Source organism: Euwallacea similis, chromosome 17 (assembly GCF_039881205.1).
Source record: "Euwallacea similis isolate ESF13 chromosome 17, ESF131.1, whole genome shotgun sequence".
NCBI classification, from domain to species: domain Eukaryota; kingdom Metazoa; phylum Arthropoda; class Insecta; order Coleoptera; family Curculionidae; genus Euwallacea; species Euwallacea similis.
In genome coordinates this window covers 1,279,608-1,292,155 of record NC_089625.1, presented here as the reverse complement: position 1 = coordinate 1,292,155, position 12,548 = coordinate 1,279,608, and the positions used below count along the sequence as shown (strand labels likewise).

Here is a 12,548-nt window from a genome sequence, read left to right as displayed (position 1 = left end):
TTTTCCAATAACCCCCGTAAACCAAAACTTGGAGTATTCTCCACCAGGGCCCTCCACCGTCCAACGTAACAATCCCACGCACACATGGCCGCTCGATGGGCCCATGGCGCAGAATCTGTCCTTCTGTAAGGGAGTCTCGGATTTTTCCGAGGGCCAAGGAATATGTGCCAATAAGACATGTGTGTGCGATTATATCGCATGTGTGGGTGGAGTGTATGTTAGGTCTATATTGCCTTCTAAAAGAGGGTTGTCTATAAAAGTTTTCTTGGGGGAAACTCGCCGCATGTATGAAAGTTTTGCAAATAAAATATTTAAAAACAATGGATTTTCCATATTTTGCTATGGTGTCATCAATATACAAATGCGTATTAATACATTTACAAAAACACCGACCACTAATTTTTGTAAAACTACTTGACGCCGATTACGCAATTTTCTAACAGTTTATTACCACTTGAATAGTTAACGCGTTGTTAAAGCAAAAAGGCAAAGTGGTCTTAAACTTGCTACAGAAGACACATTGCAGTATTAACTTCATTAATAAACGAGTTCCACCAGTATAATTAATTTTTGATGTTCTATGAGTTTATGAATCATTCAGATGAGGAAGCTCGATTAGACGGAATTTTTAATTGCGGTAATGGTTTGTGGTAAATTTGTTAAATATTTATGCAAAGTATAAATTTGTTGATATACGACTCAACTCATATTATGGTTCCACATGTTCAAAATACAGTCAGTAATATTTATCGATCTGCTTTCTTAATTATAATCTGCCTTTCAACATGACATCAATTTTGAACCCCCCAAAACTTCGATTTCTTACCTAAGCAGCTCCCAGAGAACATATTGAACTTATAACGAACAAGCTCATGTTAACATCGGCTCCGGCTTCTCGTGAAATTACACATTTTGCGTGTATAATTTTTATGTCTTCATACTGAAAGGTAAAAATCTGGCATCGTAACGACACATTTTAAAGATTATTTCAAATCTCATGCTATATTTTCTAAAATTTTTTATAATTATTTTGCTTACCTCTCAAATTCAACTTTTCACACAACTCAACATTCTAAAATTAGTCTTAAGGTACTGTTAATGTAAGGCTACTTAATCTTCCTCGCCATTTGCAAAAAAATCAAAATTCTTTACGGTCTTCATTTTCACAGTTAGACTTATCATTAACATCTCCGAGAACTGCAGTTTTATGGGAGTGTTCCAATTTCCATCATAAAGTGGTCAACACATTGAGGACGCTCTGTGAAGGGGGAATAAAAGGGAAATTTATACTTGAAAACTGTCGCTCCCTAAATTTTCGAAAGTAGGTGACACGGCTGAAAATGTAGACCATAATAAATGATCTGTACTTCAAATTTCAGGAAAATATCTAAAATACTCCAGGAGGCAAGAACAGGATAATTCTTGGAACTTTCGCCCTGAAGCTAGGTAGCGAGGCGCTCATGGTTTTCCTTGAACTTTTGTGCTTAAAGTCATGCGCAGATTTATAATCTTTAATATTTCATGCTATTATGAAACACCCTGTGTTGCATAACGAAAATTCTATACCTAGGTGAACTTCTTTAAAACTGTTATCCTGGTTTGACTTCACACTTTAAAAGTATTTCTTCTCTAGAATAATGGAGATAAGGAATATTGATGTGCCACTGGTTCGACATGTTCTTTGGCAGTCTCCTTGCGCATAATAAATTTGTGTGATAAGTACGTGTATAAAATGGAGTTGATATGCGATGTTACGAGTGTTTTAAATCTAGGTAGAGATACCTGAACATAATCAAACTTGCAATTCACTATGTGTATAGGTAGGCATTAAGAAATTTGAACATTGCTTCAACGATGTTCAAGTTCTTACCAATTCACTATGAAATAACAATACCAAGGTTCAAAATCAATTTCCAACTACCTCAATGCACGAGTTGTTATACTCAGTTAACGAGTTGTGTTCTATTATACCCCACAAAATTAATTATTGTTACAACATCATTACGGCAAACGAACTTGAAAAACTTTTAAAATGCAATTTCCTGTACAAAGCAGCCATTGTTTTCGGGGACATGCTTAAACACAAAACATCCATTCTTTCCTTTCGGCTTGATATATGCCATCAGTCACTCCTGTTTTACATCCACTTGAGTTTTTAAGTCTCAGCCTCTATAAATATTTTCAGGCCGCACTTGTTTAAGTAGGTGATTATTTATTTTGTATACAGGATGAGTTTGTTTTGGCGTGCCTCGGTTTCTCGCATCTGGTGAAGCTAGAGGAACAATAACCAATCACTTTGAGGAAGCTTTCACGTTGTTTCGCATCTATCGAACTGTGAAAATGAATTAGAAACCATTAAGAAGAAACTTTATGTTCGGCATTTTCCTTTCAAAGGCTCCAAAAATGGTGCGCGGCCAATCGTAATAAGAAAGGTTACAAATTGCGGCGGTACCAGCTCTGTTTTGCATCTAAAATTGTTCACATCTTGATACGTAGTTACAAATCGACAATTTATATTTTGCATACAATGTAAAACCTGTATTCAATGCAGGTGATATATTTATTACGTCCACGCTCACTGTGAAATATTAAAGAACAATGGCATACGCAACTGTGCCATGTTAAAACTGAATATAAATACTCGATAATTGGATAGGGGGAAATTAGCTGTATATGCTATAGTTTAACTCCTCAAACTCTTATTTACATCACAATGGAAAATAAACATTGTTTTCGCATTTTCGGATTTGACAATCAACACAAATTGTGGTGTTATTTATGCCTCACTTTGATCTTCATCAATCACGCTTATGAGACAGTATCACTAGTCGTTAGTTCCAAATCTTTAACCCGTACGTATTATGCGAATTTCTAGGTGAACGTGAAATAAATCAGGACGACGAAGTATCCTGGTACGCTTTTGTATACATGGTGTTTCCTAAATATAGGGCGCAAATTAAGGAGAATGTTCCTCGAGTCAAAATAAGAAAAAAAGTCTTTATAAACATTTGTTCGGAATGGCGTCATTTCCGAAATACTGGGTGTTGAAGTGTAGACGAAAGTTTTTTTTTCTATTTCTTAAAAAACATTTACGCTGTTTTAACTCAAATGTTTGCCGTTTAATAACAATATGATAGTGCGCCTTTTGGACATATCACAGTGTCTCTCGGAATTGTCCACGAAAATAGTGACTCTCAGTAGATTTCGACGACTTACAAAATTATTTCGAATAAAGCAACGAGAAATTTTACTTCTCTGCCCCTTTTGGCAGGCCCAAAAAATCGCTTTCTGGATTTAATCAAATTTTAAATAATAAATAATAATTTTAAATAATTTTTAAAAAATCCAATAAGTTTCCCCAAATTTGAACATAATAATAGCTATTTCAAATTGTAAGAGCTACGAGAAAAAAAAGGAAATAGAAATTGAGCTTTGACACTCTACATATCTTAAAGTTTTGAGAAATAGGAATTCAATTTACTACGATCAGACCTCTTTACGCCCAAAGAATTTATGGTTAACGGATTGACCTCCTTGGTCGTGGTCAATCATAAGAGTTATAACACGTGTATCTTTTACCATTTCTCTTGACGAGTAACAAATTTATATTATTAATAATAATTATTAATAGATTAAATAGCAATGAACTTAGCTCTAACGCTGTGGAAGTTGGTTGGTTGGTGCACTTAACAAATGTCGGCACCCGAGGCGCCTTTCAATTGAAACTTGACAAATTGTTTATTTTGCTGATACGGTTTTTCCAGGTAAGAAGAAGAAAAATATTTTTATACATGATGGAGTATTAATATTAAAACATTTTAATATTCAAATATTTCAGCAGTGTCCGTTTTTGTGAGTTTAAAGGTGGAAATGCATAATATTTACTTGGACAGCACGTATTGTCAAGATCAAAAAACAAAATACAGAGAATTGAACTGAAATAAGCATCATTTCGTTACTGTTTTGACGTCACAACTGTATGAAAAAACTGTCTTTTTAATCTCGAAATAGAAGACGATACATTCAGTAACGAAAAGTATCACAAAGCGGTACCCACGGACGTTTACAGGGTATTCCGAATAGTGACATCGGCGTATAATATCTGCTGCTATAGGGGTCCACACGAAAGAATCAAACTTTCTGGTTCACCTGAGTAAACGAGGTTATCAGAAAATGATTGACTGACCACAAAAATGTCACCAAATTATCAGAAAAATGATTCTTCGTCGTTGGTCTAATACCCGCTTAGCGAGAAAAACTTTTCGAAAACCTCAAAAGCTTAGTCTTTCCTGACTACCATATAATGATTCGATACCCCCTACCTGTTGACCTCCGGACACCCGACACCCCCCAACCACAATATAAACATGATTGTGTGGCATAATACTTGAGATCGTTTAAATTTCTTATCTAGCCAGCTGTGGGATTTTACACAAGAGAAGTAGGAGATAAAAGGTACGTCGTAGCTTGATCATATGCCGCAAAATGACGTTAAAATTAATTTTTTATAAACGAGCTGAGTGAGGTTATATCGCTTCACTTACTTTTATCGACATACGTTCTTTTCTTCAACAAACTCCACAGCTGACTAGATATGAAATTTAAATAATCCCTATGGATAAACGGCAACATGGAAGAGGCTGAAGAAGAGCTCAAGCTAGCAAATGTAGAGCTGGAAATAAGTAATGGATAACCAATGTATCGTTAGTTAGTCGAAGAGCATTTAGAGAAATTTAATAGTTGATTAATCTGAACGCTTTCAATTATTGCTACATAAGATTGAACTAACTGATTACAATATTACATACATGGATTTTGTGTTATTTGCTAGTAGCAAAACAACCGGTAGCCGTTCAGATAAATTAGTTGATTCTAATGGAAGCTAAAATTTTAGAACTATGTCATTTGGGTAAATGGTACCAAGCACCATATATTTCTTCAATTACGTGCTTATTTACTGCAAAACCCACTTTAGAATCTGCGATACCTTCCTTGGAGTGTAATCTACGCCACTGATACGCATATAAGGAACCAAAACATTATTACTGCATTCGAAAGGCCCAACTATCTTTATTGTTAGGCAACGTTATTCCTAACTTATCGTTATTGGATGCAAACGAGGGACATACAGGGTTTTTATCGTGTGGAACACCTACGTGAAGCATATGACTAAGTTATTATAGGTTATTTATGGAACATTATTGTTGGTAGGTAGTATGAACGAATTGAGAATTTTCCTGTATTTATAAAAAAAAATTAGAGTTAGGTGGGTGCACGTGAGTATTAAGGACCTTGCAGGAATCGTTCCAACTCTATTTAAATTTCTTAGCAATTATCGATGAGGAAATTCGTGAATGCTCTAACCAGGTCTGTGAGGAAGTGAATCGAACAGGTAGGTACTGTTGGAAATGCAAATAAGGTAGGCACTTAAGATATGCACTACGTTGCGACGACCTCAGAGAGATAATCAAATTGGAGGATTCCATATATCTGACGTTGATTAACATACTTGTGCATACTCCTATAGAATGAACTCAAGAACAAAGAAGTTAAAGCACCTCGCCATATCGAACAAATCCGACAAATCTTAAGTAGAGAAGTTGTTAAAATGGAGTTTAAGTTTCGATGTTCAGCAGTTGAGAACTCGGATTAGCAACCATGTTGTAAGTTTGAGTGAAAAGTGAGATCCGAGTGAAAGAGGAAAAGATTTCAACTAATGTGCGTGCTTTTGATTGCGGCACTTATGGCCAAATGTCGGCAAAGAGCGCGGTCGGTATGAAATTAATTAAACGGCGAAAGGAGAAATGCTTGGGAGTCGAATTGGTAGGAACAAAAGTCCCCATGAAGATCAGGTGAGAGTGGACTAAATATCAATGGTAGGTCACCTCATAACGGAAGGAATTTATGGAATTTGGCCATCTATACTATACAGAGTATTTCAGGGCGAAAGGGCCATGGGTTGATGGTGGATAGAGTTAAATGCAGCCCAAATAAGAATCTTAGCCTGACTTTTTTTCGAGATCTAAGCAATTTAGTAAATTTCGCCGAGAACCCGACTTTTTTATCTAAATCTGCTATTTCTCCTCTTCCTACCGCTCAAAACACAAATATTACTTCAATTTTAAAATCCACATTAAAATTTTTATAAGTTAGGATAGTTTCTGTCGGTAAATGTGTTTTTACGAACCCAACAGAGCCGCCTAAAGAATAGGAAAACCTGAAACTCCATATTTCTTTGTATTACTTAGTGGTAGTTCACGCATTGAATTTCCCAGCTACCCCTTTGGGGATTTCATCAAAGTTGCCCTATTTAACAAACTTTTAAACGGTATACCCACTTTGGTGTTTTGTGTTTGTTGTTTTTAACTATTTTGCGCGGTATTTCCGACTGAAAGATTTTTGATTCTTGAAATGGATATGCCGTTTAAAACTATACTAAAAGGGCAACTTTAATAAAATCCCCAAAGAAATAGCTGGGAAAGTCATTGCGTGAGCTACCATTGAGCAATACTAAGAAATTTAGAATTTTAGATTTTCCTATTTTTTAGGTGGCTACATTGGGTTCGAAAAGGTACATTTACTTACAAAAACTGTTAAAACATCCTGTCTTATAGGAAATTTAATGTGGATTTAAAAAATGTAGTCATATTTGCGTTTTGAGCGGTAGAAAGTGGAGAAATAGCAGGTTTAGATTTTTAAAAAATATCGGGTTCTCGATGAAATTTACTAAAATGCCTATATCTCGAAAAAAAGTCAGGTTAGGGCCCTAATTCCGGCTGCATTTAATTACATTTTAAATGGTCTAACCACCTGCAACATATGGTCCTTTTTTCCTAAAAACAGTTTGTATGCTTCATGTTTAAATTCAAAACCAAACAATAGTCAGGTTGGAAAGTAGATACACAAAATGAGGCGATAATGGAAAACAAGACGGCATTAATAGTGATATGGGTTAAAAGATGAAAATAAATTTGCTACGATTTTCAAGGATTTTTTTTTAACTTCATTATTCTGATTTTTGCAATACACCTCCACAAGTGTTGGGGTTATTCCATTTGAGGAAAATGGACTTTCAATTGATGAAAGTGCTCCACGATATATACTGCGTGACATAGAAAAGAGAACACCCCGTAAAAATGGTTTAATTTAAATAATTTTTGGTATGCATGTTTGTTTATATGTATAGCAGAAACGATCAAAATTTCACTCATATTTATCTACGTATTTACGAGTTATTCGGAATTTTAGGTTTTTTTTAAATATAAAAATTGCAATAAAATATCAACAATACAACTGGAAAATAACATTTATTGGAGTGTAGTGTGCTTAGAAACTGCGTAGAGATATGCCTAGAACCAGAATAGAGCGAAATTTTCATCAATTGAGCGAGTTTGAGAGGGGTCGAATAGTGGGTCTACGAGAGGCTGGTCTGTCATTTAGGGAAATCGCCACTAGATTGAACCGTAGTGTAAACACTATAGTGAGATGCTGTCAGGGATGGTTCGAAGAAGGGCAAACAGGCAGAAGAACAGGTACTGGACGACCTCGAAGAACTACAGAACGCCAAGATCGCCGACTCCGAATTATGGCCCTAAGAGATAGGTTCGTCTCGTCGAGGACGCTGGCGGATCAGTGGTTCGCTGAGTATGGAAGGCCCATTGGGATACGAACCATTTATCGCCGCATAAGAAGTTTTGGATTGATTTCCTACCGTCCCTATCTCGTGTTACCCCTCACCTTAAATCATCGTCAAAATCGACTACAGTGGTGCCAAGAACGGATACATGGGACTCTGGAATGGGATAACATCGTGTTTAGTGACGAATCCAGATTCTGTTTCGGTATGCATGATGGTCGGGCAAGAATACGAAGGAGACGGGGTGAAAGATGGGATCCTCAGTTTGCAATACAGAGGCATGTCCATCAGACTGTTGGGGTAATGGTTTGGGGTGCCATTGCATATGGTAGCAGGTCACCTTTAGTTTTCGTCAGAGGCAGTATGACAGCCCAGCGATACATCCAAGAAGTCCTGGAACCTCATCTTGTGCCTTATCTGGAAACTCTTGTTGATCCAGTTTTCCAACAAGACAATGCACGACCACATGTGGCTAGAGTGACTATGGACTTCTTCCAACAAAATGCAGTCAATTTGCTACCTTGGCCACCTTGATCTCCAGACCTCTCACCGATCGAACATGTATGGGATATTATAGGTAGAAGGTTGCATAATTTACCCCATCCCCCGCAAACCCTAGCGATGCTGTGTCATGCTGTCCAGTTAGCCTGGAATGAGATCCCCCAAGAGGACATCAATCACCTCATTAGATCCATGCCTAGACGTGTACAAGAATGTAAAAGACACCGCGGAGGACCGACAAATTATTAAATTTTTTTTAGTTTTTAACAATTAAATTTGTTCAACTTTTTAATGAAGTATTTGTTTTGGCGTAAACAACATGCATACCAAAAATTATTTAAATCAAATCATTTTTACGGGGTGTTCTCTTTTCTATGTCACGCAGTGTATAACAAATCGGCTACAAATTCTAGGATTCCCATGCGGTTGAAAATGCCCCGAGCTTAATAAGGTCAAAAATAGTGGTGAAATTTGCTATGGCAGAGGTGTCTCTGAGTATGAGACAAACAATGAAATCTCACCCTATCTTCACCTTATCATGCCTCCTCACCTTCACTACGACAGTGAACTCATTTTGTGAAATCAAACCACACTACTGTGAGCGTGGAACATCAGACCTCCCACCAAAAACACAATAATGCGTTATTGTATATCGTTCATAATTGGTCTCATCAATCATCAATCAATGTCTCGTCAGTGTTTGTACATATAAACGAAGTTCTACTCATGTATAACTCTCCTTAGATTGTTTGCTATTCAATTAGTTAGGATCTAATTTGAACTTAGTAATTTTCAAATTCACGTAAAACTTAAATTGCTGAACATTAAATATATGTACAGTGTGTCCCAGCACAGATGTAAAGAAAGGACAAATTGACTAAAAATGTTTGGATTTTTTAATGACGTTTGGGGGTTGAGTCTTGCTTGTTGTGCAACTATGGTAAACAAAAAATTAGTTGATTTTGTGTTATATAGGGTGTTTTATAAACAAATTTGTAAAAATAATCACCAATAAAATGTATTTATTTTTCAAAATACAAAAAAATTCGACTAAAAAAAGTCGGTTATAATGCAATCTTACATCTCCGTAACAAATTTCAGGAATATAAAAGTATTTTTAAGAAAAAAATTATTTTGAATCATGCAACGAACACCGCGTAAACATTATAACAAGTGATAAATATCAAATTAACACATCATGTTTATAAACAAACTAATTAGCAAAAGGTTTACCAGTTTGTAAGAATTATTTATTGGAAGGAAGTTAGACGGAGGATCGAAAGATCTGCAGATATGAGTGGTGGTGACATCGAATAAATAATTATTATAAAATGGTAGACCTATTGCTAATTAATTTGTTTATAAATCTGATGCGTTAAATTTGATATTTATTACTTATTATAATGTTTACGTGGTGTTGTTTGATTAAAAAAAATTTTTTTTCGAAAAATACTTTTATATTCTTGAAATTTGGTACGGAGTTGTAAGGTTGCATTCGAAACAACTTTTTTTAATTGAATTTTTTCGTATCTTGAAAAATAAAGACATTTTATTGGTAATTATTTTTACAAAATTGTTTATAAAACACCCTGTATAATACGGATTCAACTCATTTTTTGTATGCCATAGTTTTACAACAGGCAGGACTCAACCCCCAAACGTTATTTAAAAATCCAAAAATTTCCGGTCCTTTTACCTTCTTGTTACATCTACATATTCTGGAACACTGTATGTGTATAAAAGTGTATATTTCTGACATCATGAAAATATTCTTTTTCTAACTATTAGATAATATACAGGATGTTTCGTTAAAAACGGGACTTTAGGTAAAATTTTGACATTGTCGAATTTGTTTTTTTTATTGTGACTTCAGACGTGAACAAATTGTAGTAAAATACGCTTCTTTTGTGTTTATCGTTTTTCTCCGTGTTTTGCAATAAAATAAATTCGCAGGAAAAATATTGAAATTCCTCTGTAATCATACAATAACCCGAACAATCCCCAGAACAACTTCTACCGCCTCAGCAATAATTTTCACTTATTCCATTAAAATTGTTTCATAGGAATATTAGAATGATTAATCTCCTTCCTTCATTTGCAATCGGAATCTTAAAAACCTGGTCCTACACGAATTCTTTCGATTTTATACGTGTAAATACAATTAGCAAAGGCGTTGCATGCCTTTATTAATAGATACGGTAGTTACAGCAAATAGGGCGTAATGAAATAGTGTAATTGGAGTTATTAATTTACTAGACCTCTGATTTATACGGAAGCACTGACTAAAACCGTGGATATCGATTCAGGTGTTCATAGTGTATTTTATTATCAATGGTGCAGATCGACAGTTAAGAATAAGTACAATCAACAAGGTACGATGTGCGTAAGCATAGGCAGCATTTCGACACAGATCTTTTTATATTTCAATTAGGTTGTTCCGGTAGTTAATTTCTAGTTTACTTTCAGAAAAATGTTAATTTCAATATTACATCCTCTTCCCTTCTCGATACTTCCAATTCAATCCAGCGAGACAGGAAAATCTTACTTACGTCTTATACTATAATCACATGCAAATAATAATCTCATTTTGGTGACTCGTTTATTTAACAAATTTCAATTAACAGCCACTATACGTACCGAACATTCATATCAGCTTGCATATAAATAACATAGTTAATCAATTATTTCTGTTGGCTAATGTGGAACGTGAGAAACAATCGGGAGGATATTGGATATAGGAAAAAGTAATTAAGATATTATGTATGCATACAGTGGTGTTATGTATAGGCAAGTTAACAAATTGCTCAGGTCAATTTAAGTTGTTAAGAAATACTCTTAATTAGAACGTTTTCTAAAAGGAAGCCATGAGGATATAAAATTGTTATGAGTTTCCTTATTAGAAATTATTCCAAGAATTTAATTAAACAGGTAGGAGTATTTTTATGGTCAACGTAGCTTATACATCTGTTCGAACTGCCTTCAGATGCAGAATAAATTATTTGACTTATTTCTGGCCCTTATTACGCGTCTAAAAAAAATTTATGTCTTTTTCATTCGTTTGACGTCAACTTTCGACCATCTGAAAAATACTTGATGCCTCGAATTTAAATTTTTAATTTTCAAGATTTTATTATAGTTGTCGAATCTCATTAGAGGATAGTATAATATATTACACAGGGTGATTCAAAAGTAAATGCAACCCTCCAAGGGGTGTATTGCTAACATGAAAATAACCAGAAAGCTCCTCAATACACATGGACCCGGAAATTGTTAACTTCGAAAATACAGGATGCTAAAGTTCGAAAATGATTTGCAACGTTTCTTTCAAAAGTCCTAGAGTCTCAGATATGTAGTTGTAACTTGTAGCAAGTACTACTCTAACAATCTACAGGGTAGCAGACAACAGCAGCTATCTATCTACCGGGCGATAATTGTTTCTGCGCCATGTTTCCGCTTATTTTCCGAGGATTTTATACCTCCAAGCAACTACCAAACTGTACATTTTCAGCTCTAAATGAGACATCGTGGCGTGTATATCCTCAAGGGTCGTCCTAACCGCAGATTGAGCAAAAAATCCTCTAAACTCGAGGAACTCTAATAAAAACATTGAACTTTCGAGTTTTAACCCCATGAATTTCGGTAACTAATTATCATATTGGCAGAAACTGTTATGGAACTGTTTTCCCTTTTATCCATGCCAGAAATGCGTCGTTTAAAGGTTTACGTTTATCTTTGAATCACCCTGTATAACGATGATGAAATGGTAATTTTGTGTGAGTTGTGTACGATACTTTTCCTACGACTACAACAATGCAAATTTGTAAAAGGTTAAAAGGACTTATTGCTCTAAACATACGAGGGTAGTTCCTGAAGTACCCGACCTGACATAGATGGCGATTTTTTTGTTAAAAATTTGGTTATAGTACAAAGACCTAGCTTTAAAAAGCTTATATCTAAAGTTTGAGGGAGTTACGTTGATTCGTGTTTGTTTTGGAGCTGCTTTTAGTGAGCGCTTTTAGAGATTTTGTAAACATAGAAAAAATTGGTCATCGATACGTGATTCAATACTTTAATTTGAAAGGTTTTTAGTTTATCTAACATTAAAGCGGAGTTGAATTTTACTCTAGGGGCAACTGGTCCTTCGTTAACAACTGCAAAATATTGGGTGGCAGAGTTTAAGTTGCCAAGATGAACTCCGCAGTAGGTGACCGAATGAGGTGTCCAACCGAGAAATGGTGGTAAAAATCACCAAAACTATGCAGGAAGATTGTAGGCTAAAATTGCGTGAATTAGTAGACATGATACGCATTTTAAAAAATACATCGTATTTTGACCAGATAATTGGATATCAGAAAGCTATGCGCAAGGTACCACGAGAACTTACAATTGAACAAAAACAGCGCCTTCAGGA

The 12,548-nt window shown here is 35.3% G+C and overlaps 1 protein-coding gene across 1 annotated transcript; it reads left to right on the top strand.

Moving 5' to 3' along the window:
- Positions 1 to 7,246: 7,246 nt before the first annotated feature.
- On the top strand, positions 7,247 to 8,527 carry LOC136414313 (uncharacterized). The gene is made up of 2 exons (XM_066398233.1): positions 7,247 to 7,936; positions 7,993 to 8,527. The coding sequence occupies exons 1-2, from the start codon at positions 7,346 to 7,348 to the stop codon at positions 8,068 to 8,070; spliced, it is 669 nt and encodes a 222-aa protein (XP_066254330.1). The 5' UTR covers positions 7,247 to 7,345; the 3' UTR covers positions 8,071 to 8,527.
- Positions 8,528 to 12,548: the final 4,021 nt, after the last annotated feature.

Excerpts from the sequence above, each read along its gene's own strand:
- LOC136414313 (XM_066398233.1), top strand. The coding sequence starts at position 7,346 with ATGCCTAGAACCAGAATAGAGCGAAATTTTCATCAATTGAGCGAGTTT. Across the intron at positions 7,937-7,992 it reads ATGTCCATCAGACTGTTGGG|AGGCAGTATGACAGCCCAGC; the intron begins GTAATGGTTTGG and ends AGTTTTCGTCAG.